We start from the raw sequence: 27,137 nt of genomic DNA on the forward strand, positions 1-27,137 counted from the left end.
GAGGATATCCCAGAAGGACAGGGAATTTCAGGACCCTTTAAACGGAAATCCACAACTGAAATGAAAAAAAAAAAAAAAGACTGTTTAATTATGAAAAAGGTATCAAAGTATCAATCCCTGGAAGCCTTATTAGGTGATTTCTACGTTTTTAATGAGCTAGGTTTTTTATAGTATATCTAAATCATGCATTCGATTTCCAGCCATTGTAATTCACTGGAGGCAAGTACAATAGATGTTAACCGTGATAAACAGTGTTAAGCTAGCTACCACACGTTTTTAGAAGCAAAAGTAAAGCTTTGATGATATGTCCCTGTGGAAATTGTCAAAGCAACTGTCAGAGGAACTTATTGTGATGGCTGCCATAGCTGCCTGACGGAGGCAGCTTGGCTGCCCTTGTGATTTATACTGCACCTAATCCAGTAGTTAGCCTTAGCACTAACCCACTTAGTATTGCTTTGTTGACTGGGCTTTTGTTTCACCCCGTCCTTTTTGTTCCATTAGAGCCAATGACAGAAGAGCATTGTGGGAAAAAGTGTGTGTGTGTGTGTGTGTGTGTGTGTGTGTGTGTGTGTGTGTGTGTGTGTGTGTGTGTGTGTGTGTGTGTGTGTGTGTGTGTGTGTGTGTGTGTGTGTGTGTGTGTGTGTGTGTGTGTGTGTGTGTGTGTGTGTGATCACTTTAAATATTAATATTAAAATGTGACCCACCTAGATAGGCCTTATGTGAGCTGTAAGCAGCTCATTAAGAGAAGCTGAGGGTAGACAAGACCAGCTGAGGCCTTTAACCACGGCTCTCTCTCTCTCTCTCTCTCTTTCTCGCTCTCTCTCTCCCCCCCTCTCCCTCCCTCTCAGAGGAATAAGACATGCCTGCATCGCAGATTCACTTCAAAGTCTCCCGAGTTCAATTAAAGGTGGATTAGTGTCTTGGAGATAGTGGCTGGGGTGGCTGTCCACATGCCCAGTGCTTTTGCTCTCTTTACAGAGGCCCAGGACGACCGTAGCAACCTACACCGTCGGCCCGTAGCCATAGTAACGCTGTCATAAGATTCCCACAACAGCAGGTGATGCAGGTTTTGCTCCCATCTAGAAAAATAATAAACCTTGAAGGAGAAAAATAGGAGTATCTCTGAAAGAAGTGATTACATTTGGGCAAAACAATCGATCGTGTTTGCAGCGAATGCTGGACCACATGGTGAGCTCCAATATGTCTAATTTAATTAGGCTGAGAAAAAAAAAACAGTTGAATGGGAATTGACGAGATCGATTTCTGGGTAGGAAACCGAGGAAACACCACTACAGGAGCAAGTAAATATAAATATATTGAATGGGTGGAAAGTAGGATATTGGCATTCAACATCAGCAATGCATTATTATTTAAATTGACTGCCTGAACAGAAACAGCCTGACCTTTAAAAATCTGTTTTTAAATTGAATGGTTTTATTGCAAAAGGCACAAGAATGAATATAGAGAAAATGCATTTTCAGGTTGGCCTTTTTGGCTCATATATATATATATATATATATATACACTGCATATATCCTTTCAACAATGCACCACTACTACTTCGTCTACCTTTATTCCTATGAGACTTCACCCTGTACCATCTTTATCATTAACAAGCGGGCTGGAGATCCGTGTGTCCTGCCTGTCCACAGCAGAGAGCTCTCCAGTGGGGTGTGATGGGCCGGTGTTGACGTAGGAGACATAGCCGATCTTCCTCTGCTCCCACTAAACACAGGGTGGCCATCTGCCGTGACAACCGCCCTGCCCAACAGTCGCCTTCCCCCCTGGGCTATGATCTTAGCAATAAGAGATAATCTGCAATCGCGAGAAGGAGACCTAGATCTAGTTGGATGTTTATGACACACGGCTAATGTAGATTTCACTCACTCCAGGTTTGGCCCGTACATATATCACCCAGCACCGGTTCACAAAACTCCTTGTCAATTCACTTCATTCTCACAGGGTGACTACCATTCTTGTGATGGAGGACGGAAAAAGGCTAAATGACCCAATAATCCAATGCAGGTAAAGTACAAGGAAAACATGTCACATGCTTCACACAAGTTAGCGCTGCAGCCATTCGTTCCACATCTGAACAAACCGTATAATAAGCAGTAACATCATGTAAAAGTAGCCCCGTACGGTGGGGACTGGAAAACGGCACAAAGTTGTGGATGTAGCAGGAGGATATCGGCCCCCCTTGTTATTATCTAAATATGGCTGTAATTGTTTTTCCGAGTGGAGGAAATGTGGCAAAAAAACACAGAAATGAGCCTTGATTACAACACTCCGTCTCTGTGTGTGTGTGTGCCTCTCCCAGACTGCCCCCCCCCCCCCACCACTTCCACCACCCTCCTATCTCTTAACCTGTTTGTGTGCCGAGCTGCTGTTCATTTCTGAAGCACCGTCGTTTGTCTCTGTCAGACCTCCAAACCATGGCAGAATGAAGAGGGACACATAAAGAGGGGGCCCACTGGCTTTGGCTACGCTGAGTAGACGCACACGCACACACACACACACACTCTTTGCCAATACACCACACACCCCCCTACCAACTGAGGACATTGGCCTCTTTAGAAACACTGGTGGTGTCGAGTGCTGGCAAGGACGTGTTGACACAATTAAGTGAAATTTAATTGAAAGTGCCCTAAATGAAGGGAGAGTTGCAGGGGGGACAGAACACCTATCAGGAGCACGGTTCAAGATAAATGGGTCTCTCAACACACACCCCTGTTGGGAGCACCAGGCGTGTGTGTCTCTGGGCTGATAAGACCGCTCTCGGTCTGAAAGGAAGAGAAAATGTTGGGTTGTATACCAACAACATGAAATACTTTATGTTCATATTTAAAATATAAAATATGGAATTTACTGTATATGTGTGCAAAAGAAAAGTACGCAATGCAGAGACGTCAGATTTCCATGTTGCCATTTCATTCCTATTCAAAAACCTCATCAACGCAGTACGCATAGCCTCAAGTCCTAACACACAATGCCGCCAATGCGCTTTAATTCCCCTTCTACATCTTGTGAAGGGAAAACGCGGTGATTGAAGTTCAATTTGTTGCCTGTTATTAAGCATTTCCGCATGGCCGCCCCAGTTAAGGGATAATGGATGAGGGATTTATTATTACCTTTTTTGGTCAAATGAAGTGGTGTGGGAGATAAGGTGATGAAATTAATGAGCGGGCGGAAGAGTGGTGATCCATCAACATCAACACAGAGATGAGGGAGACGCTGCATTGGGAGAACTTGATAGAATTCATAGCTGGGCGAGAGGGGAAAAAAAAAACCTGTAGACTTATCAGCGTGCGGAATTGCTTTTCTGCTTTGTGAGTCCCAATAGTCAAACATAATACAGGCCCACCCTCCGACCCGCCATACATCCCAACCCCCCCACCGCCAAGCCTTTTGCACATCAACTTATATATTACATCCATGATCTCTTCTCGCAAGACCCTGTAATACCCTAAGGTAGTAGTTATAGGAAGTAAACTAAAAATATAGATGATTATTAGCTTTCACCATACCTTTATAGAAGGAAAATCTAGCAGTATGCGTAAACCACAAACTCATAAAGTACCACATATGGCACCATGGAGGAGCCAATGGCCATGGTTTTAACGGCTCTCCTTCATTGGAGAAGGAATAAAGTGGTTTCTACAAGGCTCTCATCTTCCAATGTTCCCCCGCAGCAACAGAGGAAAGCAAACCATATCTCACTTTTAATTATAATAATAACTGGCATGCAATGTCTTGTTTGATCACCTCATCCGGGGTCCGCCATATACACATGCATATGTCACAGCTTATAACCCCTATTCCCCTCTTCCAGAACCCCCCCCCCCCCCCGCACCCCTACTACCCTCACTGTTCCCCCCCTCCTGGAAACCTCCATCCTGGGTTCCACTCCGGCAAGCCTGCCCTTGTCACCCCCCATCAGTAAATGAGTTCATCGGACTAACGAGCAGGAACCAGGCCAGTTAGCAGTAACGAGAGGTTTGTGGGCCTGCTTGTGCCACTGGACCAATCAGAACTCATGTCAACAGTGACACACTAAGCCCCCACCCTGGCCCTCTCTTCGCCATCCCTCCAGCCCTCTGGAGCCAATTAGGGCAGATTTGGTTTCAGAGTTTTGAATGATACGCGCTGGATTTTAAATATAGATAAACAATACGTAAAGGAAAGGAGAAAATATATGTGCTGACATATGCTAGTCGGTGAGATATTTTTTGTGAGAATCCCAAAAAAGATAATTGGCGTTCCGGATTTGGTAGAAGAATGCTCCCCCGTCATTAGAAGTTGAAATCATAAAAGCTGGTATGACCACATGACCCTTTGTTCCTTCTCTAGCAGCGGAGTCTAGTCCAGTGTGTTGGTCTCAACTACCCACGTCACCATCACTCCAAATCACTGCTGTGATTTACAATATATTATAACTTTATTTATGTTTGTGTGCTTGTACGTGAAGCTCTTTGTAACTGTGTATTTTTTTTTAAAGTGCTATGTAAATAAAGCTCTATTTACTTTACTTGCTAATCCTTATTGTATGTGCTTGCTAGACCATGAGATAATAATGCACCATTAAAGAGGGTAAGCAAGTGTAGTGTGTGCTTTTACAGGATTAAGGCTTAGATGATGAAGTGAAGTGGTTTGATGTGTAAACAATAAATATGTATTAATTGAAGTCCTGTTACTTACGTATCGATTCCATAGAAGAAACGACTGATAATTCCAAAGTCATCAGAATGACTTCAACATGTCAAACCAAAGAAGGATTTGTGTCAAACTGAAAATGCGAAAAAAAATTAAATACCACTGTAACAAATTCACAGTGTTAATCACTGGAATCACATAATACCTAGTTCATCTTCCACAAGGGATGTAAAACTAACTTACAAGCACTAAAATAAATAAACGGAGCCGAGAACCCACTGGGGTGTGAGAGACTTAAAGGAAAATAAACATGGCAAGCTTGTGCAGCAGACACTCGGCTTTTCAAGACTCAAGACTTGAAAAGCTTTCGCTCCAGAGAAAGGGGTTGCCAAGTTGGACTTTGCCCCTCTTTGAAGACAGTGTCTTCTGAAAGGGCCTTTTGGAGCATTTAGTTTGAATGCAGCCTAATGAGGATTAAACTCTGGGTCCCCCTCTCCACTGTTTGTTAACAGTTTAGCCTTCTCCTCTTCTTTTGCTTGAGTGCTTAGCCTTCTTGAAGCATAAAAAGGCCTTGTGTGGATTTTGGAAGATACCGGGGCTGTGGTCTTAGGGTTAATTGGAGGAGAAGTGACAGCCTTTTTTTTTAGCACCTTTAACTGAAGCAGCTCAGGAGTAACAGAGCATGTAGCATACCGAATGTGCAGTGGGAAATGCTAATGGGAGGATTACAGGATTATATACAAGAAAAGCTAAACAAAATAGTGTAAGGGTATCCACTTATGTTAACAGTTCAAGGTATAAATACGCTCAGCATCTCCTTAACCATGGGTTTGGTTTTTATTAAATTTGTTTGAGATTAAATTCCGGTTTCCAGAGGATATTCTCTTGCCACATTTGCTTTTAATCTCCACCAAAGAGCAACCACAAATCCCCCCCCTGGAAGTTTTAATCTTAGGGGCCACAGAGGGCAGAGTTGGTGGCTCAGGTGATGGGTATGACCAGATAGAAAGGCAAAAGGCATCTGCGAGTCGAGGTGAAGCTCTTTCTGTTTCATAGGATCCCAAAACTGTTAATTGCTGGTTTTAAAACGTAAATAATGGTTTGATAATAAATTATACTTTCAAATATGGCCTGTCAAAGTACTGTATTTATACAGGTTTTATCAAAACTGTAAAACAGAGCAAGATAGAAAGAGTTTACCTAAATCACTATCATTGTAATTGTATACTAGGATTTCAGACATTAGGTTATTGGTAAACCGCAAAAAAACTGAGCACCTGTTGAAGTATCAAGGAATAGCAACACCACATCCAAGGACGTGTCAAGCTCCACCTCAACCAACACTTGCACATAGAGAAAGAGAAGCAAGGCAGGGGAGCAAAAGGTTGTATACTTTTCAGCAGAGTTGGGTAAAATCAGCTAGACAGCCCTGGGCTTCGACTCTACCCTGAAGCCATGAAGGACTGGTTGGAGGACTTAGTGTGCATTGTCTTCGCCCATCTCCCTATAAGCTGCCATGGCTAACACACATCAGACAGGTTTAGATCCCTGACCACCGCTTATCGCATTCTCCTCGCTCTCCCTTTATAGCCCGGCTGGATGGCCATTTTTTCGGATCGGCCGCAGAGCGTCATTGGGGTAAATTATTTTCTAATCCAGCTATTGTTGCCGTCTTAAATAGGGGTGTATGTGTGTGTGGAAGGGGGGGGGGGATACCCCTCTTGGGTGAATCTAGGGGTAGGTTGCCTGGAGGAGGGAGAAGAGGGAAAGAGGAGAGCGTTGAAAGCCTTTTCACTAAATGAAACTATGGGCACTTTGTGTTGAGTGTGAAGGTGATCAGGCTGTCGCTGAACGACCGGCAGAAATTCATTGCAGAGAAGTGGTGTGGCACTAATTTGAATTGGATGATGCCACATAATACATGGTGCAATAAACGTAGTAATTATCTGAAAGGGTATACCTTTTGGGGCACTGTTGAACTGGGCATAATATACCAAATGAAGAACTGCAAGTGGAATATTAAACAACAAATTACCTTTTGATTCCAGTCTACAGAACACATCCCTCCACTGGCCCTGTTTATAGATCGGGTTGTGGCTTTGTTTGCGTCCATCTCAAGTGGAGTGTGAAAATAAAAGAATAAAGGGGTCTCGGCTGGGTGAGTTTACTGTAGTGTGCCTCTGGGGGATGTTGCGTTTGCAGCAGACAGGAAGGGTCATTAACTGTAATAGCAGCAGAGAACCCTAGAGTGTGACATTCAGCCCTCAGCCTCCTCCACAGAGAAGATAGCTCTGCATCGGCTGAAAGAACAACCTTGGTCAGATCAGGGCTGCTTAAAACAAGTAAACTGAAAATGTCAAACGCTTTGGTTGGTTGTCTTTTAATAAACCTGGGGACATTCTCATCTGGAAAACACTTTTGGGGTACGGTGCATTCTCACATTAAAATGAACCTCTTTGTTTTTCTGTAATAAGACTCAAATTGCTTAATCATTAATAATAAATAAGAAACTTATTTTTTTTCCCCTCAACCACGAACGCAGCCAACCAAAAAACAAAACAAAACGCCTGCAAAATGAAGTACCACATTTACAATTCCGATCCCCAATCTGCCAGGCTTGCCCCCTGCGCACATCGATTTTTCAATCTGCAGCCTGCGTCTCCCGACCTCGCCTTGAATAACAAAGGGAGGCGGCTTGGAACAGCAGGTACACAGGTGCAGGGTGTAATATCAGTAGCCAGCCAGGCAGACTGGCATCCATAAACAGCCCTATCCATCAGGCTGGCGTGTTGTCTTTGACACGCGTGTCAGGGGCCGACGAATGGAATACATGATGGAGAGAGGGGATCAATCAGATGGTGGGAGGGGAGGCACCGTGGCCTCAGTCAAGCCCAAAGATGGAGCATGATGGAAAGGGAGGGGAGGGGGGGGGGGGGCAGGCCAGGCTCAGGTGCAGGCAGGGAGATGGCAGGGGGGGGGGGGAGGCTGGACACCGTCTTTTGTCTGAAGGTGTTTGGTTAAGTGTGAGGAAGGTCTGGTGGGTTTGCGGTGGATTGTTGCTGCTGGTTGTATTGAGGTCCAAAGTCAGGTCATCGGTGAGGGGGGAGGGGGGGGACAAGCTTGTGTTAGGGTTAGGGATGCGTTTTTGTTTGTGTGTGTTGATGTGTGTGTGGCTGGAGAGACATTAGTCATCATTAGTGGGTTGACAGTATGGGTGGTGGTTTCTCTGTGTTGACCTGCTGGCAGTCATCCTCCCCTGTGCTTGGCCCTGATTTGATACTGGTTTGTGGCTCATTGCTCAGATAACACCCATTTATCGCTTCACTAATAATAGACGATACTGGGCATATTCGATTTTTTGGTGAAACAAATGGATACATTATTACATACATTTACTCTACATTTATTATTATGAATATAAATATTATGTATTAAGTTATATAAACTGTAAATTAAAATAAAAAGTTGAAAAAAGTGGAGAGGTTAGTCTGGAATAAAAATGTCCTAAAAAAACTCCACTCCACGCATTTAACTCCACTCATATCATTTTCCGCTTGACATTACTAAATGTGCCTTTTATGTTGAACTTAATTTGATTCGATTAAAGTACAGATTCATAACAGATTATTGTTGCCTTAAAACTGTTTTCAAAGGGTGGTAAAAAACACAGAACAACATCCATGTGTGCAACAAAAGGATAGCCCCACAACAAATCAAAGTCAACGTGACAACTCCTAACACGGCTTTCAAACAGCAGTAGAACAACACTTCAGGGTGCCGACAATATTTACTTGCTGTTATATTCCTAATTGGATCTCAGCCACCCCCCGGATTGTTTGGATGCGAGTTAGCATTGTTCGCTAGCTCTCCTGCAGCCCCAGACAGTGACTTGACGTTAGCACTGAGGCATACTGAGAGCAGCATGGTAATAATTGGGGGGGGTTCCTGATGAGAGGATAAGTCAAACAATGCCCCAGGGGACCGGCGGAGGACTGAGATTAACCCAGAGAGCAGAGCGTGAGCTTCGGGGACAGGGGAGAAAGTTTGAGGGGGGTTGGGGGAGGAGTGGATGGAAGAAGCCAAAAGCAGCACATGGTGGTTTGGGAGATAATGAGTCCGACTCGGGTAGGGAAATGTTTAATGTCTTCCAGGTGCTACAATTACTGGAGGGGGGGAGCGCGCGCGCGCGCGCACACACACACACACACACACACACACACACACACACACACACACACACACACACACACACACACACACACACACACACACACACACACACACACACACACACACACACAGAAAGAGGGAGACAGACACAGAGAGAGAAAGAGAGCGAGACAAACGCAGTGAGAGAGTGCGAGTGAGAATGAGAACGAGAGAGAGAGAAAAAGAGAGAGAGAGAGAGAGAGAGAAAGAAGGTCACCCAAGCCCATCCCTCAGCCCATACCCGCATCCTATGCTCCTGCGATTTATCGACCCTCCATCCAAAATTCATTCGAAGCAAGTGGAGGGAGAGGATGGAGGAATGGCGAGGAGGAGAGATGGAGGTGGTGCGGGAGGCAAGGTGGTGGAAGTAGAGGTGGTGGATTGGGGGGGGGGAGAGAGATATGAATGAGTGCGAGAGAAGGGATCCGTTTTCCTGGGCTCATTGATAATGACATACCTGCTCCGGCTGTCTGTTAGTCCTATAGCACACACTACTTAGGTCCTAACTGGAAAATCAATATAACTCCACCCCCCCCCCACCCCCCTCCCCCCTCTGTCAGAGGCCCCTTTCTGCCATGCCTCTTTCTGATTGGCAGCTGCAGCCGAAGGTCGTCCCTGGCGACCAAGTAACGCTGGTGCAGCCGAGGAGTGGAGATGCGGAGGGGGGCGTGGGCACAGTAGTCGGACACTTTGGGGACAGCCTTACAATATTGAACCGGTCACTACATAACAATGATTTGGGTTTTTTCTTTTAGCATTCTCCTGACTGAATGCCCATCCATTCAGCCTGCTCCTCGTCACATGCAACCAGCACACCAATTAGAGTGACCGACAGCCCTCTCAACAGGAGCTTCATCAGGGCAGAGAGTGGAAGGTGCGAGGCGTGGGAGCCCAGATCTGTCACGGCAATGTTTGGAAGCAGATCTGCCAGCAGCATATATCTTTTGGATTTGTTGATGAACTAAGAAAACATCAACATAGACATGTTGGTGCATGTGTTTGAGTGCGTACGCGCGTCATGTCTGTGTCTGGGTGTAGAATGCTAAAACAAACAACATAAAAAGATGGTTAAGTGTAGTGAAGGTATAATGAACAATTGGCCTTCAAATAAATACTGTGAGGTACAATTAATCACCAATCTCAATGCATCAATCATTCTATCTTTGAAAGACATCGTACTTAAATAGCTTACTTAAAAATGGGGCAGCAAGTAGCCTTAAAAGGTGATCCACTATGAGTTGCAGTGCAGTACATCACTTTGCATATGATATTGATCACACATCATCATCATTAAAAAAGTCCCTATATATAACTGCAGCTGGCAGGCTCTTTGAGAAAGCAAGAAAAAATATTCCAATAGATTTGTGCTTTCATTCCATCCAACCAATCGGGGAGGGGGCTCACTTCCTAATTTATGGGCTACCATGTGTCTCTCGGAGCACATTACGCAACAATAACTCTACATGGATTATCAATGGGTTGTGTGTAAACATAGGGACTCGACTGTCAAACACACACGTGCACACAGACACACACATACACACACAGGAAGACATACTCAAGCCCACGCAGACACACACACACACACACACACACAAGGGCAGACATTAAGAGCGTAAACAGTCAGGCGGGCAGGCAGGCGGGCGGACACACACACACATCTGCTCCATGACTTCACCATCAGTTCTGCGATCTGCAGAGCAGATGCGGAGCCTTGCCAAGCAATTAGTAGCATGGGCTGATTTTCTCTGGGCCTTCGACGGCGAGAGCAGCTGGGTCCGTCCGGGCTTCAGGAACCCTCTAAATGTCATGTATCTGTGGCCTGTGTGTGTGTGTGTGTGTGTGTGTGTGTGTGTGTGTGTGTGTGTGTGTGTGTGTGTGTGTGTGTGTGTGTGTGTGTGTGTGTGTGTGTGTGTGTGTGTGTGTGTGTGTGTGTGTGTGTGTGTGTGTGTGTGTGTGTGTGTGTGCGCTTGAAGCTCGGCAGCGGAGCTGCTTTCCCCGTGGCGATCGTGTTTCGAGAGGAGAAGAGAAACCAACAGCAGCAAAGAGCCCCTATAGCTCTGACACCCACCTCCTCCATCCTTCACTCTGAGCCACGAAAGCCCCCGAACTCAAGCCCTCCCTTCCCTACTCTTGCTCTAACCATCTCACGGTGTCAAGTGCCTCTGAACGCACCCCCGCGTTTTTCACTCATGCCCAACAAAAGGTGGAGAAAGGAAAAGCGGATTTTATTCTAATATGCTCAAAATAAAAGGCGATGCCATTTACTCCGTCGGAAGGGTGGGGGTTCCTACCCCGAATACCTCCACGCCTCTTGCCACGCTGACGCCGCTAGAGCTACGGCTCCTACTCAGACACAACACAGGGCCAGGAGGGACCACACTTACTGTCACGTATACCCAACCACCCGACAATATTCATCTTATAGCATTTAGGCCCTGAATCCATGCAAAGACAGTTCATACACAGTTTTGGAACAGTGTCGTCAAGCTAAAGTATTCACAAACAGATATAAAACAGATTATATTATCTGAATCATTTAGTGGCAGTTGAGAACCGCGTGTCAGTTGCGGGGCTAGTATAATAAGTATAATAATAGAACACTGCTGAAAGTTATATGTTACATAAAAGATGAGATTACACCATGAGGACACACACACTGAAAACAAGAGAGTAGAGCAGAGGAGTAGGCTAGCTCTGGCCAGGATTCTACTGTCTGTGTGTGTGTGTCTCTGTGTGTGTGTGTCTGTGTGTGTCTGTGTGTGTGTGTGTGTGTGTGTGTGTGTGTGTGTGTGTGTGTGTGTGTGTGTGTGTGTGTGTGTGTGTGTGTGTGTGTGTGTGTGTGTGTGTGTGTGTGTGTGTGTGTGTGTGTGTGTGTGTGTGTGTGTGTGTGTGTGTGTGTGTGTGTGTGATCTCACAGGCATCACATCAAAGAGCCCTCCACCGGGTCTCTGGTCTTCTCTCCCCGTCAATACAAACCAGAGGAAAGCTATTTACCCACCACAGATAATACTGGATCTTTTCAAAGAGATAATGGGAGGGAAGGAAAAAATAAGATTTGGGATAGCCACAGAGACTGGAAGAGCGAGTCGTTTTTTTTTTTTTTTCCATTTGGTGGACTGATGCTACGTCTCATATGGTATGCATTGCTAACACACAGCTCTACGGCTAGGGCACTGTACGGCACTGGGAATTACTGTAGAAAGACGAGTTGGAATCACATGTCTTGTGAATGTAACACACACACAACCACACGCAATAACACACACATTAACACACACAGTATATACTCTACTCAACTTCTAATCAATTGTCAGGTAAAAAAAGAAGTAGAGAGATGCTCAACAATTTTTCTAAATAATAATTATTATAACTATTCATCCACCTGATGAGAAGACTGGGGGAGAGAATTTCGGTAAAGTTCTCCACTGTTAATAATCTTCCTTCAAGGGCTTCAATGTCCGTCTGCTGAAGACGTGGTGGTACACCAAAGGTAAGACTTGACCCTCTGCTAACGACATGCAAACCCTCAAAAACCTCCATCGAGCGGGTGCAGCATGATTCCATTCGGGGCAGCATGCTCAATTTGTACAATGATGGGGAGAAATAGTGACTGGTCACGTAATAAAGTGAATCCCACAATATATCTCTGCTGTTAATTCCCATCGAATGTTAGTAACTGGAGAGCAAAACTCAAATAGAAACTAACTTTTAAAAGATAATGATAGGTCATGCATAAATAATTCATTTATATCACAATTATATATTAGCTCAATATAATAATAATATGCTTTTCACTTTCTATTTATTTATGAGGAACAAAAAAATTGTGATTTTCTTTTTAATATCAGCAACGTTTAGTTAGTAATTATTTAATAACTTGTATAAGGGTTACAAATCTAGGCTATTTAACGATATTAAACTAATAGCATAAATTGTAAATTTAATTAATATTCAAAATCAAAAGTAAAACAACAATAGGGTTCCAACCCGTTGGCTTGGCCCCCTAATTAATACAATTTCTGCAATTTAAATTCCACGGTAACAAAAATCTAAAACACAATACAATGTAAAACCAAAGCGCTTAATTATTAAAGGTACTTAGCATGACGCATATGATAATCCCTTCTAGTATATTTAATCTGCGAAGAGATTAAGATAAAAATTCAGGATACTTGGACTAAATATTAATTAAATCAGTCCTCTTCTCTAATTGATTCAATAAAGCGGAGCGTCCCTGCTCGACTGTGTAACCCGCTAAAAGGCCTATGGCCTACATGTTGAACCCGACTGTCTGCAGCGACAAAGACGCAAAACGCATCCGTATACCGAAACAAAATTCCGAATGATTATTGCATCATTAAGTCAAGCACCAAGCAAAAGCATGCATGATCAGTCAATAGGTAGACAGTGTTTATCTACGCGTTTATTTTTCAACATTGGCTGATCAACCCACAGTGCTCCCAATCCGCGAAACGCCTCCTCTCACTCATAAACAAGTGACGGCTTTTTAAGGCATCAGACATGAAGTCCGGGGTGATAAGGGGACTCCAATTACAAAGTCAGAACATCTCCCCCCTCCCACCACTCATCCCCCCCAGGACCTCAATTACTCAGCATCGACACGGTGCTCTCCTGTTAAGCGGGGTATTGGCTATTGACGTGCGTAAACGGACGATTTGAATAATTTCATTCCCAAATATGAATTCTGAATTTGCACAAATATGAACCATATAAATAAGCATCATCTTAACAAATTACTTTACAATATCTCTTAAATCCAAGGACGTGTTATGATTTTTCCAGAGCGTAAACAGCAGGTGCACTGACGACCCACTGAAAGTTATCCAATATGAGCAGGTTCGAGTCAATCAGTACCTCTTATCAGGCCACCAGGGTATAATTCCACAAAATATTATAAAAAACAAACAAAAAAAAACCAGCATGAATATTATCTTAACTGTTCCTTTTGTTCATGCAAACAGAAAGGCTTCAGTTCCCACTTGTTACACAAACGACCCGCTCCTGTAATGGATTGAAGACGCATTGAGACCAAAGCCTGGACGCCCATTGATATCTGAGAGGGATATTAAACAACTGGCCGTAAAGCGTTCATAAAGGAGAACCAAATATCAAAAGGGCAAAATAGCACCGGAATCAGTTTAATAGAATAGGAAAACAAGCATTGAAATAAATAAGATAGAGAACGATATAAAAAATACTGAAAAACTGAAATACGACTAAATAGGTATAACACCGTGAACCACGAAATGTCAAAAGAAAATCTACTTCTAAAAAAAGAGATAAATATATCAATATATAAAACATGACCTGGCCCTCGGCAGCCAGTAACCTATAGTGCGCGGTCGCGTCTTAAATCCCTTCTCCGCCTTTACGCACCTGACAAACGGGCAAGCAAAAAGAACCTGGAAAATTGTCTGATACATAAAATACTGCAAGCGTCAAAACAGGGTGTTGCCAATGAGAAGAGAAGAAGAATTTGGTTAAAAAGCATCAACAAAGCGATCTCCTATCGACCTGGGAGCACCGGCCAGCTCCGCGCCACCAGAGTCTGGTGGGCTAAACTCTGCCTCCCGTCCGAGGACTGCTGCCGGCGGCCGCTCTGATTGGCTGCGCGCACTGACAGCTCCGGCTGTGATTGCAGGAGAGGAAGCCGGCCCCTTTCACTCTTGCTCATGGACCATTCATAAACTACACAAGTCCTGCACACACAGCTGAGTGTGTGGAAGAAAAGACTGGACCCGAAAGGAGAGAGAATAACTATAGTTGTGCGCATCCCGATAAGAGGAACATGCTGGTATAAGGACGGCGTGTGTGATCCAGAACACGGGGGGGGCTTCAGCCTATACTCTGATATATTTGGAAGCGCATAGTTTTGGACAAAAAATTGGTAGCCATTACGTTGCATCCCTATCCGCTTCCTCCCTCCTTGCACTGACGTCCATCCGCTGTAACAGGCGGAAAAAAAAACTTTGATCATACACTTTTTTTTTTTACTGCACTGGAAGCGTTTGCCATCTGGCTTTACCGGTAAGCATTGGATCCGTCAACCTACTGCGACTCTCCGGTGTACAGCCCGGACATCTGCCCGAACATGATCGCGACGCAGGCGAAGCTGGTTTACCAGCTTAACAAGTATTACAACGAAAGATGTCAAACGCGCAAAGCGGCCATTGCGAAGACCATACGAGAGGTCTGCAAAGTGGTTTCAGATGTCCTGAAGGAGGTGGAAGTGCAGGAGCCGCGCTTCATCAGCTCCCTGAGCGAGATCGAGGCGCGCTACGAGGGGATGGAGGTCATCGCGCCAAACGAGTTCGAGGTGGTGCTCTACCTCAACCAAATGGGGGTGTTTAACTTCGTTGACGACGGCTCCCTGCCCGGCTGTGCGGTGCTGAAGCTGAGCGACGGCCGCAAGAGGAGCATGTCCCTATGGGTAGAGTTCATCACCGCCTCAGGCTACCTCTCCGCGCGGAAGATCCGCTCGCGTTTTCAGACTCTTGTGGCGCAAGCGGTGGACAAATGCAGCTACCGCGACGTGGTGAAGATGGTGGCGGACACCAGTGAGGTGAAACTGCGCATCAGAGAAAGGTACGTGGTTCAGATCACCCCCGCGTTCAAGTGCACCGGGATCTGGCCCCGGAGCGCGGCGCAGTGGCCCATGCCGCACATCCCCTGGCCGGGGCCCAACAGAGTGGCCGAGGTGAAAGCCGAGGGGTTCAATCTACTTTCCAAAGAGTGCTACTCGCTGACGGGAAAACAGAGCTCGGCCGAGAGCGACGCCTGGGTGCTGCAGTTCAGCGAGGCGGAGAACAGGCTGCTGATGGCGGGCTGCAGGAAGAAGTGTCTCTCGGTCCTCAAGACCCTGCGCGACCGTCACCTGGAGCTGCCGGGTCAGCCGCTCAACAACTACCACATGAAGACCCTGCTGCTGTACGAGTGCGAGAAGCACCCGAGGGAGACCGACTGGGACGAGTCCTGTCTCGGGGACCGACTTAACGGGATCCTGCTGCAGCTGATCTCCTGTTTACAGTGCCGTAGATGCCCCCATTATTTCCTGCCGAATTTGGACTTGTTTCAGGGGAAGCCCCACTCCGCCCTGGAGGCGGCGGCCAAGCAGACGTGGAGACTGGCGAGGGAGATTCTCACCAACGCGAAAAGTTTGGACAAATTATAAATGTATAGATCGATCGACTTTTTTTTTTTTATGTCCCGCAGAGACATTTGTGGGATACCGCGAGAAGAGAGAGGACAAAAAGGTGAACTGATGGTCACATCCATGTAGGCCACATACATAAATTGAACAAACAAAAAAAGTCTGACACTAGACGTTAAGATCGAAGTCAATGTGAGGAAACCTTTTCCCAACATGGAGAGACTCATGGCAGCAGCGAGGCAAGGTACATTTTCAGGCTAAGTGTGTTCACTTTTAGTCTTCTTGTGTAGCTTGTTTTCACGAAGTGAAGAAACTTTTTATTTAAGTATATGCACAAAATCTTTAAATGAAAGGATCAAATGTAGTGTGCCAAGCTGACATTTTACATTATGTGATTTAAAATGACTGATGTTAATAAAACGTTGTAAATAACATTACAACTTGGCCACGTGTCTTCAAATATTATGACCACGTCGATACAATTCTGTACATCACTTTGTTATTGATAAGGTCACGTCCATTTCATTCAACTTAAACACTAATTCATTGGCCTATTAATATGCGGAAAATTTGTCAGGATTTGCAGAGCCAACTCTTTTACTTGTAAGTCATTGATACGTCATTTTTATTAGGATATTTTTTTTTTTTATAAATTCTAGTAATAGTCACTTTCTAAAATCCATGCCTCTAAAGCGTGAATAAACCCGTTTTCAACCTCCCCAGCTTGGGCCTGCCCTGCAGGTTCAACTGGCCCAACGAATGTCAACACAAAGTAGACCACCTGTAGGTCAACCAGCCAACCGGCACGTTTTCCAATTTATTTATAACATTTTCGTGATTATAAAGGTAAAGGGTAACTTTTTTATTATACTTATGAGAACATTACAACCAGCAGGATATTATTTGAACTTATTAAGGTCTGTGTTCAAAACGTTTTCAGTGCAAACCAAATACAAAACTCAAGAAGATTCAGGTCTCAATAGGCCAAATATATTTTCAGCGCATTTTCTGGTGTTTTAGGCCTACATATTAGATGTATTATCTAAACGTAACTTTACGTTTAATTATTTATATTTTCAGTATTAAACTGTAAAATTCGCATATATAGCACAAATGGCCAAAAAGGTTATATTTTCCCAAACCATAAAATAGGAAAATATTAACCCATGAGAAAATAACATATCCTAAGAGAGTGTGTGTGTGTGTGTGTGTGTGTGTGTGTGTGTGTGTGTGTGTGTGTGTGTGTGTGTGTGTGTGTGTGTGTGTGTGTGTGTGTGTGTGTGTGTGTGTGTGTGTGTGTTAATCAAAAGGGCAAATGTAGTCATTGTTGAAAAAAACAAGGGAATTCTAACCAATAAGCGAATAACATAAAAAACAGGTATGGATAATAATAATAATAAAAAAAAACGATGTATGTTGTCCATCGGTTGGCTCCAGTGAACGTTCATCCATTAGGTTGAGTAGGCCCATCGGGGGATATAAACGCTCGCTCAAGTTACAGATTCATTTAGATGTGACAATTTGGGCAAATCCTTTTTACCGATCGATGCCGGTTAAGTCATTGCGGGCTCTTACCTTGGGATCGATGGCCTTGAAGCTGGGCTCGTCCTCATCCACCTCGAAGTAAACCTCCGAGGATGTGATGGACAGCGTGCCCTTCACCACCGCGGCCGGAGCCACGAGCTCTGCGCTGGTCGTCAGGTTCACGGACCCTGCAGTAGCGGCGGATGAAATGGGCTATGATCGTCCACTTTCATGCGGACTTTTACAAAAGACCCGGTCGATTTGTAAATATATGGGCCACAGACCGCCTTCAGACTTCGTAAAATAAAAACAAGTGTAAACGAAAATGGACACATCGACTCTCAAATAAGGAACTGGCATTGAAAGCTTTATTCTTTAAACGGAATTAACGCTAAATTAATAACAAATAGCCTAACTGAAATAGGGTCAGGCGATTTATTTGGAAAAACGGCCTGCATTGATTGATCCAACGCATATTGCAACACAATCCAAACATGAAGGCTATAATTCATAGGCCATTTTTTCTGCTTCACCGGACCAAAACACGTTAACTTTCAAAACATATTTCAAATAATCCGCAACAAAATCGGATGTCTTATTTTCCGTCCAGCCTCTAACGTTTTAAACCATTCATGTAGCTTAGCCCAAAATGCTAACCTATAGCAATCCTTTGGGGTGTGTCCGTCAAACAGAACAAACTGTCAATCAGGGTGCGATGGTGGGCTATTGCTAGAAGGTCTGTTTAATCTCTCATCCATCTTAATTCATGCCAGTATGACAATGAGGAGCGGCTCGGGGGAGCGACAACTGCAGGCTGCCTGCACACAGCTCCCTGCAGTTCTCTTGCGTACATGCAATGCTGCGCGATGCATTGTGTGTGTTGCCGATGACCAATTCATGAACGAGGCTGATTGTGGCAACCCCCCACCGTTCCCACACAGCCGATGGGATAACAGATATTCAGCATATAGGCCTAGCCTACGACGAGCACTCACGTTTTATCTGACGTGTGTGGAAGACATTCAATTGCATCCGATTCGGATAGTTTTGCGCCATATTAAGAGTGTTGGCCTACAACCATTTTTCTGGCAATAGATTTAACTTAAATCCCATAAACTCGCCCGGTTGTGTTATAATTTATGCCTAATGACATTCTTATGCCAAATGATGCATCATAGTCATGTAAAGAAAATAAATCGCATCTTTCAGGTGGTGGTAATCGGATTAGTAGGATAGGCTCATATAATTCATTATCAATGGGTGCATTAAAATCAGCCCCATAACGGCTGAACATGTCTCTTGGAACAGGCTAAGAGCCACTTTCATCTAACTTTTTCAACCAATAGAGACGGTATTATTTCATAAGAATTAGGGGTTTCAAAGGCACATAGGCCTACATGAAACAAACAACTTCACTGAGTTTAGAGGCCTTATCCCATAAACATAAACCCAGAGGTGTTCTTGCGATAATCAGGCTAGTAAACGGCAATAGGCTAATAGACGGGAATAATTGACTATAATACAATTAACAGATTATTTTCGTAAATACGAAATAGCGGCGACGATGTTATAGTAAGACATGCACAGGCCGTTGAAACATTAAAATAATGACATTACCTGTTAGATTCTCCAAGTCCTTCTCTTCCAATGATGATAGAGTCTCATCGTCTCCGTCTGAGAAAACGTCACTCTCAGAGTTCTGATTGGCCAGGCCCTGACCTCTGATTGACTGTTTGCCTTTGAGGATATCTTCATCGGAAGCTGGAAATTAAACATTTTGAAAAATGTCATTATATTTGTATTTTAATTATAAAACAAGTAATCGAGAAACAATGCAAAATTAACATATTTTAAAGGATGTGATTTTGGGAGTTTAATCAAGATGAAATCTAGACAAAAACAAACACTCAATAACAAAGAACTTCGGAAACGTAAAGAATAAAAGTCTGTTAAAAAAAATGGAAAAAATGGGAGTGACGGGGCCGAACGTGAAGAGTTTAATAATTAGTATATCCAGTCTGAAACAATTTTCTTGTCTTAAAACCATTAGATGATGCACTATTCAGGTGTCCAAGTAAAATGTTTGGAGTTTTTACATAATTGAACAGACTACTTTCTCCTACTAACGCTACTTGTTCAGAAGTCCCCCTCAATTCTTCAAAATTACCGCATTTTATAACAGTTTGCTGATAGTCTACCCTCCAACACGAACAACTCACATAATCAAAACATCTATTAAACTCAACAAAACACAAACAGGCATGAGAAAGTTGCTATTGTGTGTGATTTCAACTGAACTTGACTTGAGGTTTCAAATATTAGTATTTAGTCACAGTAGTAAGTAGTAAATCTATTTATTCTCTCAGGGCTCACGAAAACATTTATAGAGCCCTGTAGTATACCCCAGTAGTAGTAGTTATAGAAGTAGTAGAAGTGGTGGTGGTGGTAGTGTTGCAGGGCTCTAGATCTACAGACACAAGTGCAATACAGTGCAAGGTGAAGACTGCCAAGTCTTTCCCCTTTGTAAACATATGCCACATGCATTCCATCTAGCTACTTATGTCTCCTTGTGTATTTGTGTGTGTGTGTGTGTGTGTGTGTGTGTGTGTGTGTGTGTGTGTGTTTGTCAGTGTGTATATGTGTGTGTATTCACATGTGATAGTCTGTATTCGTGTGTGCATGTGTGTGTATTTGTGTGTGTGTTCAGGAACGCGTGTATCATTACACCAATTCTCGTAAACACATATCCGTTTTCATGCATAAAATCATGATTTTCCCTTTTCCTTCTTAATCACCTGAGGGGATATCAGCTGCATTCTTTGTGTGTGTGTGTGTGTGTGTGTGTGTGTGTGTGTGTGTGTGTGTGTGTGTGTGTGTGTGTGTGTGTGTGTGTGTGTGTGTGTGTGTGTGTGTGTGTGTGTGTGTGTGTGTGTGTGTGTGTGTGTGTGTGTAAAAAAAACAACACACAGCCGCATCATGTGACTTGATAGTGTGTAACTGTTAGCAGAGCCCCGGCCTGAAAAATCTCTTGTCATTGAAAATATGCAGCTCACTGATATTTAGAATGGACTTCCTGTAATTAAGGCTCCCAGGGGCATTCTTTAGTTAGCAGCGCTGAAATTACTCCCAGGTCCGCTAATACGTACCACATGACGGGGGATTCACACCCCTGGCCTGAGAACAGGGGGCAGGGGGCTTGTCAGTCGAGTGAGGTTGGAAAACAAACACGCATTTGAACTTCTGTACAATCTATTCTCAACAAAGAAACTGGCCACGGCTAACTTGATAATAATTAGGTTTAGCTAATGTTACTACGCCCCGCTTGATCGGCATGTCGTATCTGGGAAAGTACGCTAGCAGGTAGCGTAGACACACTGCTCATGAAGTGGACGAAGCTAGCATGCTACAAGCTCCTTAAAACCACACACAAAACATAAACTAAAAGTTAACCCCGGTGGTTCAAACCAAATGTAGCTCATATCACACTTTTGTATTTAGTGTAGATTCAAAAGACTGAAACTAATACTGTGGTATGTTATTAATTTTGACAGTAAGGCAGTCAAATATTATTACGTTAAATTCACATTTGTTATGTTTATATTGTCAGTATATTAGCACATTTTAAAAGATGAAAGAAAAATATAAAAATAAAAGAAAAGTCACAGTGACTATTTGAATAAACTGTCTGTTTTAAGTAATCGGGGGCAAGTTTGCCCCCGATTACTTAATGGATAATCAAAAGTAGAGAGATAAAAGCTATCGGTCTTAATAGATAAGCTAGGCGTTGAAAAATGATATGCAAACAAAGAATAACTCCTGCAATAAACTTTGAGCCATATCACATCAGTACTCCAAAAGGGATAAATCCTCAGATACAAAACATTTCATTTAAAACCCTTTCGTTTTGGTCAGAAATACGTGTTAACCAGTAGGAATGCTTATGATTCCACACTACACCTCCATTACCCTACATACCAAGATGTCCAACTGCCTGCTTTCCACAACTCCGGGCGGGCATACATGGCCCTGGCCATTAAATTGTCAGAATTAACAAATTACTTTTTAACCAGAGGCTGGTGGAGAGCGTGGTCAGAAGGTGAGTATTGATCACCTGAACACAGCCATACATCTTCAGGTATTTACTCTACCACCTCTGCTTACGCAGGTCCAAGCCCCGACCAAATCAATCCCCGGGAAAGGAGATGGCCGCTTTCCAGCAATAAATACATAGAAGGTTTCTACTCCAGTCTGCGCATGGCCTTACCCCTATACAGGCGGTCCAGGGGAAATCGCCCCCGCTTGGCTGGCTATGAATGACCCTGGTTGTGTGTGCCCGTCGCAACTGAACTGCCAAGGACTTTGTAATGGTAGTCTCATCCACATGTAACCTTTTCTGACCGAAAAGAATAGTTGGTCAATGGTCATATACATACAGTATTATGTATGTATGGGTACGGGTATGTTGACACAATTTATTAAGGAAACATGCATGTGATATTTATTTATTCATTATTTAACACTAACGTTTATAGTGATGTATAGAATAAATATATACATTTAAATATATAAAGGGGAAAAAAGTATTTCACCAGTTGCTCTCAAATAAGGTATATTAAGGGTTGATCATATAAATATTTTCTCAGCGGGTTCAAACTCAAGAGTGTTTTTCTCGACCATATGATGAAAATAATTACAGCCAGATATGACCTTTGTCCCGTGGTTCAAAACTCTGCCCTGCATTCTCATTTTGAAGCGCACTTCCTTAACAAATGTCAGGTCGATTAAAACAAGTCGAAAGGTTACATCAGAAAATGGATGCCATCAGGCCTCAATGTCAAGGAGGTATTTTAATGAAATAGCCCCATACTGTTCTGGACGTACTCCCTCATGGGGGAAGAGTCTACTTACTGGAACTGGTGGTTATTTTGTATTCAAGACATAAAAAAGGACACACACAGACACACAATATTTCCGATTCAGTTAATATACGTTCTACATAAGCTCGCCCTTTAAGAACATGAAATCCATTCTACGTCAATCTCAACAACCAGCAGGGATGTAAAATGGAGAATACCTTCAACACATTTCCTTGCGACACATACAAATGATGTTTCCCTGTTGATTTCAGAGCACGTCAGAGGGTCAGAGGAGGTGGAAACATAAGTGAACTGCAGCCCGTCTGGTCTCCACTCCGTCCACCTCTATCCCTGTAAAACTAGCAGGTCTCCCTAGGACTGGGGATCCCCGATATGTATTGCTTTCAGATCACATTCCCATTGACTCCTTCCACCCCTGGCTATTCGTCTTCAGGAATGAGGTCATGTTTAGTGAGACTTCGACAGGTGACACGTTGGGAGATTATTTTTTTTTTTTTGTGGTCCACATATTTACTTTTATTGTGAAGTGAGAGTCATTGATCAACTGCCATGGGCTGAGTTGCAAACCCTGTTGTGCAGTGGACAGGTGTGGTAGAATTATATTGCAGACATAATAGACTCTAACGGCGCTTCCGCAAGAGTAATGAGACACTAAATGACTATTTATTGGTTACTAGTTATTTGATAATCAGGGTTAACAGTTGGTCTGTAGTTCTCAAGGTGACTAACAACTTTTGCATCGGTTCTTACAAGACACAACCACAGAGACAATGAAGGAGCGTAGCCATTGATTTGACCAATTGAACAATTCTGATTCTTAGGGAAAAGATAATCAAATGTCTCTGCATTCTGTGGAACTGAACCATTTTGATGGAGTCATTTTGAAAAACCATGGGATTTGCTTCAGTCAAGTTTAGATTTTTTTCTTCACATAGTTTTTGAACACAATGAAATGAGAAAAATGAATAAATAAATGAACAAATGGACAAACAATGAAAACCACAATATGACCTCTCGTCTAAATGTCAAGCATGTGAAACAAAGATAGAAATTACTTACCGCTGGTACTATTGACTGTCATGCAATAAAAGGAAATATATTTAGAATTATTATTACATACATAAACAAATGTACCGCATTAATAGTATATTATATGAAATATACTGCTGTTTAAATATAACATTAAGGTAAAAAAAAAAAAAAAAAAGCCCAAAGATGCGAACACACACTGTGTACAACACATACTAATAACGTCTGATTAATACTGCTAGCTTCGCGTTATACGGCGGCGAGCCAAAAACAAATTGCCCGTTTACGTCAAATTAGCAGCTTCGTACGACACACCCACAAAAGGTTCTCTCATTTGTTTGTTGCGATGTACACAGTGCTACTATCACTAAACCAGTGAGCTACACACATGACAGGCCGACGGCGACAAAGCCAACTGACCGTGTTCGGCGGCGCCTTTGAGTGTGGCCTGGCCGTGCGTGGATCCGAAGGGGTTCCTGATGAAGCGGCGGCGACGCCTCAGGTCGTCCTCCCAGTAGTCGAGGCGCCAGAACTCCCTGGGCCGGCTGCTGGGAGACAGAGGTACCACATGTGTTAGCAATTACTAGCCAGCATGGAGTAGCACTCCAGCATTGGCGCACATAAAGACAGTATTGTTTTGGTTGACTCGTTTTTTTTTTTCTCCCTTTTTTCTTCTCAGTGACTCTTTCTCAAGGAATCCTTTTATTTATTTTGTTGATGTGCATTCACTTGTACACCCGCTCAGACACACTAGTCCCACCGCATCCCCGTGGGTGATAATGATGGTGGAAGTGTCTCTCTCTTGAGGAATCCTTATTCATTTATTTTTATATCAACTCACTTGTACACAAGCTCCCAGTACATAGTAGTCACACATCACATCCCCGTGGGTGATAATGACATTTCCTGTCAGAAGTGGATTGTTTCAATTGTTCTTTTTTTTTTTTTTACATTTCATTCCAGTCTAGAGCCAGACAGGTCATCCAGAGGAGAGGCGCAGAGTGTGTCTTTCGTGCATCTCAGTTGCACCCGTGTGTGCGTGTGTGTGTGCGTGTGCGAGTGCGTGTGTGAGAGAAAGAGATTATTTTCCACACTGTAACGGCACGCGCTCCCATTCCAGGCTCATTTCAGGCCCAGCAGGGCACCTTCTTGTCAGCTCCCCCCCCAGGCCACGGCCAGGCAAATGGGGGGACAAGGCCATTACAAATACAGAGGAGGCGGTGGATAGCATTACCAATATTAATCAATGTCCATTTCTGCCATTTTCTTTTTTTTTCGTTCCAATTTACACCTCCCCTAAGCAGGTCTGCCCAGTAAATCATTTTGAATGACTCTCAACGCATTAGCGTTAACGTCTAGAAGAGGAGTGACTGTTAGCGTTTTGTATGCAGAATATCAATCTATATTTTCCGCCCCCTAAATAAACATTCCATCCAATAATTATTTCTGGTCCGAACTTTAGTAACAAATGATAAGACACCACAAGTAACAAAATACCCTGAAGACCGGAAAACATAAGCCCTTAAAAGCCCTTAAAAAAAGAGTGGGCCCAAATAATGATCTTGTGCCTACAGGGTACTCAATTATGATGATTGGTGAAATATATATATGTCTTTGAGACCATTGTGCTATGTCAAAGTGAGAGGAAGTTTTATTGTGCAAGAGGGCCCCCAACAACCGTGAAATATAAATCAAAATAACAGCCACCACCCAAGACCCTCAGATACACACACAGGTCTTCATGTTAAGATACTGCACAGACAGACACGTTTTGCAGAATGAAGGAAAATCATGAAAAGATTCATGAAAATGGATGTTAGAACATTTAGTGGGGCTTGAAAAAAAACTGGATATAGAGTATTTCAACCAAAATAAACACATTGTGATTTTTTTTATTTATTTACTGGAGAACCTGGAGAATTTTAAAGTTAAGGAAAAACATTGCAACCAACAAAAAAAATGGAATGCATGACACTGAGCTGCAGGGAGAGCGTTAAGGTGTTCAGTGGCAGGCCCGCTGCACAGGGAGAGCCCAGACATACTTTATGTGATCTTGAACGCTGCTCTGGCCAGAGGCTCCTCACAAATCTTCAGGGCCAACACCAATGATCACACTGGGGCCCCTAAAAGGGGAAGAAGCTTTACACAAGAAAATAAATACGATTTCTAAGCAGGCGCTCTAAGACCTCTACTGCGCGGCTAATGAAAACCATTAATTACTTGATTTATCAGAAGGCAACCCGGGGATCTGTCTCAAAAGAGCAGGAGGACGTGCAGAGGTTGGCCCGGTGTTTACCCCGGAACCAGAAGTGCTCTTCGGAGGGCCTTTAATGCAACGCTTAGTGGAAAGGTTTTGAGTACATCCACTGCAGAGGTAAATACTGCCAAGCTCTGACACCCAAGCGCACATGGAAGAGGATACCGATATGGATTCAGCACTCTTAGCAGACTGAAGAGGACACTGTTGTATATACAACTGTGTGTGTGTGTGTGTGTGTGTGTGTGTGTGTGTGTGTGTGTGTGTGTGTGTGTGTGTGTGTGTGTGTGTGTGTGTGTGTGTGTGTGTGTGTGTGTGTGTGTGTGTGTGTGTGTGTGTGTGTGTGTGTGTGTGTGTGTGTGTGTGTGTGTAAACACTGTGCTGTGTCTGATGTACACTGTGCCTGTACAAGTATGTGTGCTTTTCTATGGGTGTGCAAGTGTGTGCAAATGTGTATGGTGTGTATGTGAGTGTGTGCGTGCGTGCACGCTGGCAGCAGACGGAGCAGAGCAGGCCTGTGCAGCAGCAGATTTCTCCCCAGTCACAAAGCCGCTGCTCTGTGTTTGAGCGTGATAGTCTCCACGCACAAACGCCTCCTTAATCATCCTGCCTGCTGCGGCATTCATCTCACAAAAATAATTATCAAGGTTTGTTCGCTGCGCCACATACCAACACCACCCCCCCTCCCCTCCCTTTTCCAAAATCACGGCATACTCGTTCCTCATCCCGGGAGCTGGAGGGAAAGGGTGGGGGGGGGGGGGGGTGGTAGAGATCCACACAATACATATTTATCCATCAGAGGTGGGTGGGGAGGGGGCGGGGGAGTAATTAGTCGTGGCGTGGGGGAACTCCCTCCACCCGTCACAGTCAGCCGTGAGCCGGCCACAATGGAGCTCCTAATGACGGGGGGCTGGGAGGGGTCTGTGGGGGGCGGGGGGAGCACCTTCACCATCAATCGTTGAAAAAATGAAAAAAGAAAAACAGAAGGTAAAACAGAGCGCGGAAGATGTACATCGCTATCCTTCGCCGCCGCCCAGACCACATGCCAAGTGTGGATCCGCACAGACGACACATTTATTATTCACAACATGATCCATCCTTCCAGCGCACAGCCGTTCTTCACAAAATAACAACAATTAAACTAAAGCACAATAGGGCGTTGGGGCCAGCCGCCAGTGTGATCAGTAATTAATTAGTCCGGGTTATAAGGGGTGTCTGGAAGATGTGCCGAGATGTGTCCCAAGACAAGGGGTTAGCGGCAAGAAACATAGATAGAGGGGGGGTTGTGTGTCTGTGTCTCTCTCTGTGTGTGTGTGTGTGTGTGTGTGTGTGTGTGTGTGTGTGTGTGTGTGTGTGTGTGTGTGTGTGTGTGTGTGTGTGTGTGTGTGTGTGTGTGTGTGTGTGTGTGTGTGTG

General features: G+C 43.9%; 2 protein-coding genes across 6 annotated transcripts in view; one reads left to right on the top strand and one right to left on the bottom strand.

Moving 5' to 3' along the window:
* lrba (LPS responsive beige-like anchor protein) overlaps window positions 1–27,137 on the bottom strand; it is a 186,004-nt gene that overhangs the window by 57,260 nt on the left and 101,607 nt on the right. For 2 of the 5 annotated variants that reach the window (XM_056586364.1, XM_056586362.1), the window contains exons 37-40: window positions 23,887–24,014; window positions 23,497–23,511; window positions 19,178–19,321; window positions 17,612–17,748 (exon numbers count right to left, since the gene is read on the bottom strand). In XM_056586364.1, coding sequence (XP_056442339.1) covers window positions 17,612–17,748; window positions 19,178–19,321; window positions 23,497–23,511; window positions 23,887–24,014 — 424 coding nt within the window. The remainder of the gene's footprint in view (window positions 1–17,611; window positions 17,749–19,177; window positions 19,322–23,496; window positions 23,512–23,886; window positions 24,015–27,137) is intronic. The other 3 variants (XM_056586363.1, XM_056586366.1, XM_056586365.1) reach the window with 3 other exon arrangements.
* On the top strand, window positions 14,570–16,644 carry mab21l2 (mab-21-like 2). Its single transcript, XM_056586367.1, has one exon. The coding sequence runs from the start codon at window positions 14,978–14,980 to the stop codon at window positions 16,055–16,057; it is 1,080 nt and encodes a 359-aa protein (XP_056442342.1). The 5' UTR covers window positions 14,570–14,977; the 3' UTR covers window positions 16,058–16,644.

This window comes from Gadus chalcogrammus, chromosome 3 (assembly GCF_026213295.1).
Source record: "Gadus chalcogrammus isolate NIFS_2021 chromosome 3, NIFS_Gcha_1.0, whole genome shotgun sequence".
Lineage (NCBI taxonomy): Eukaryota > Metazoa > Chordata > Actinopteri > Gadiformes > Gadidae > Gadus > Gadus chalcogrammus.

What these genes read in the sequence shown, in the direction of transcription:
- mab21l2 (XM_056586367.1), top strand. Translation starts at nt 14,978, where the DNA reads ATGATCGCGACGCAGGCGAAGCTGGTTTACCAGCTTAACAAGTATTAC.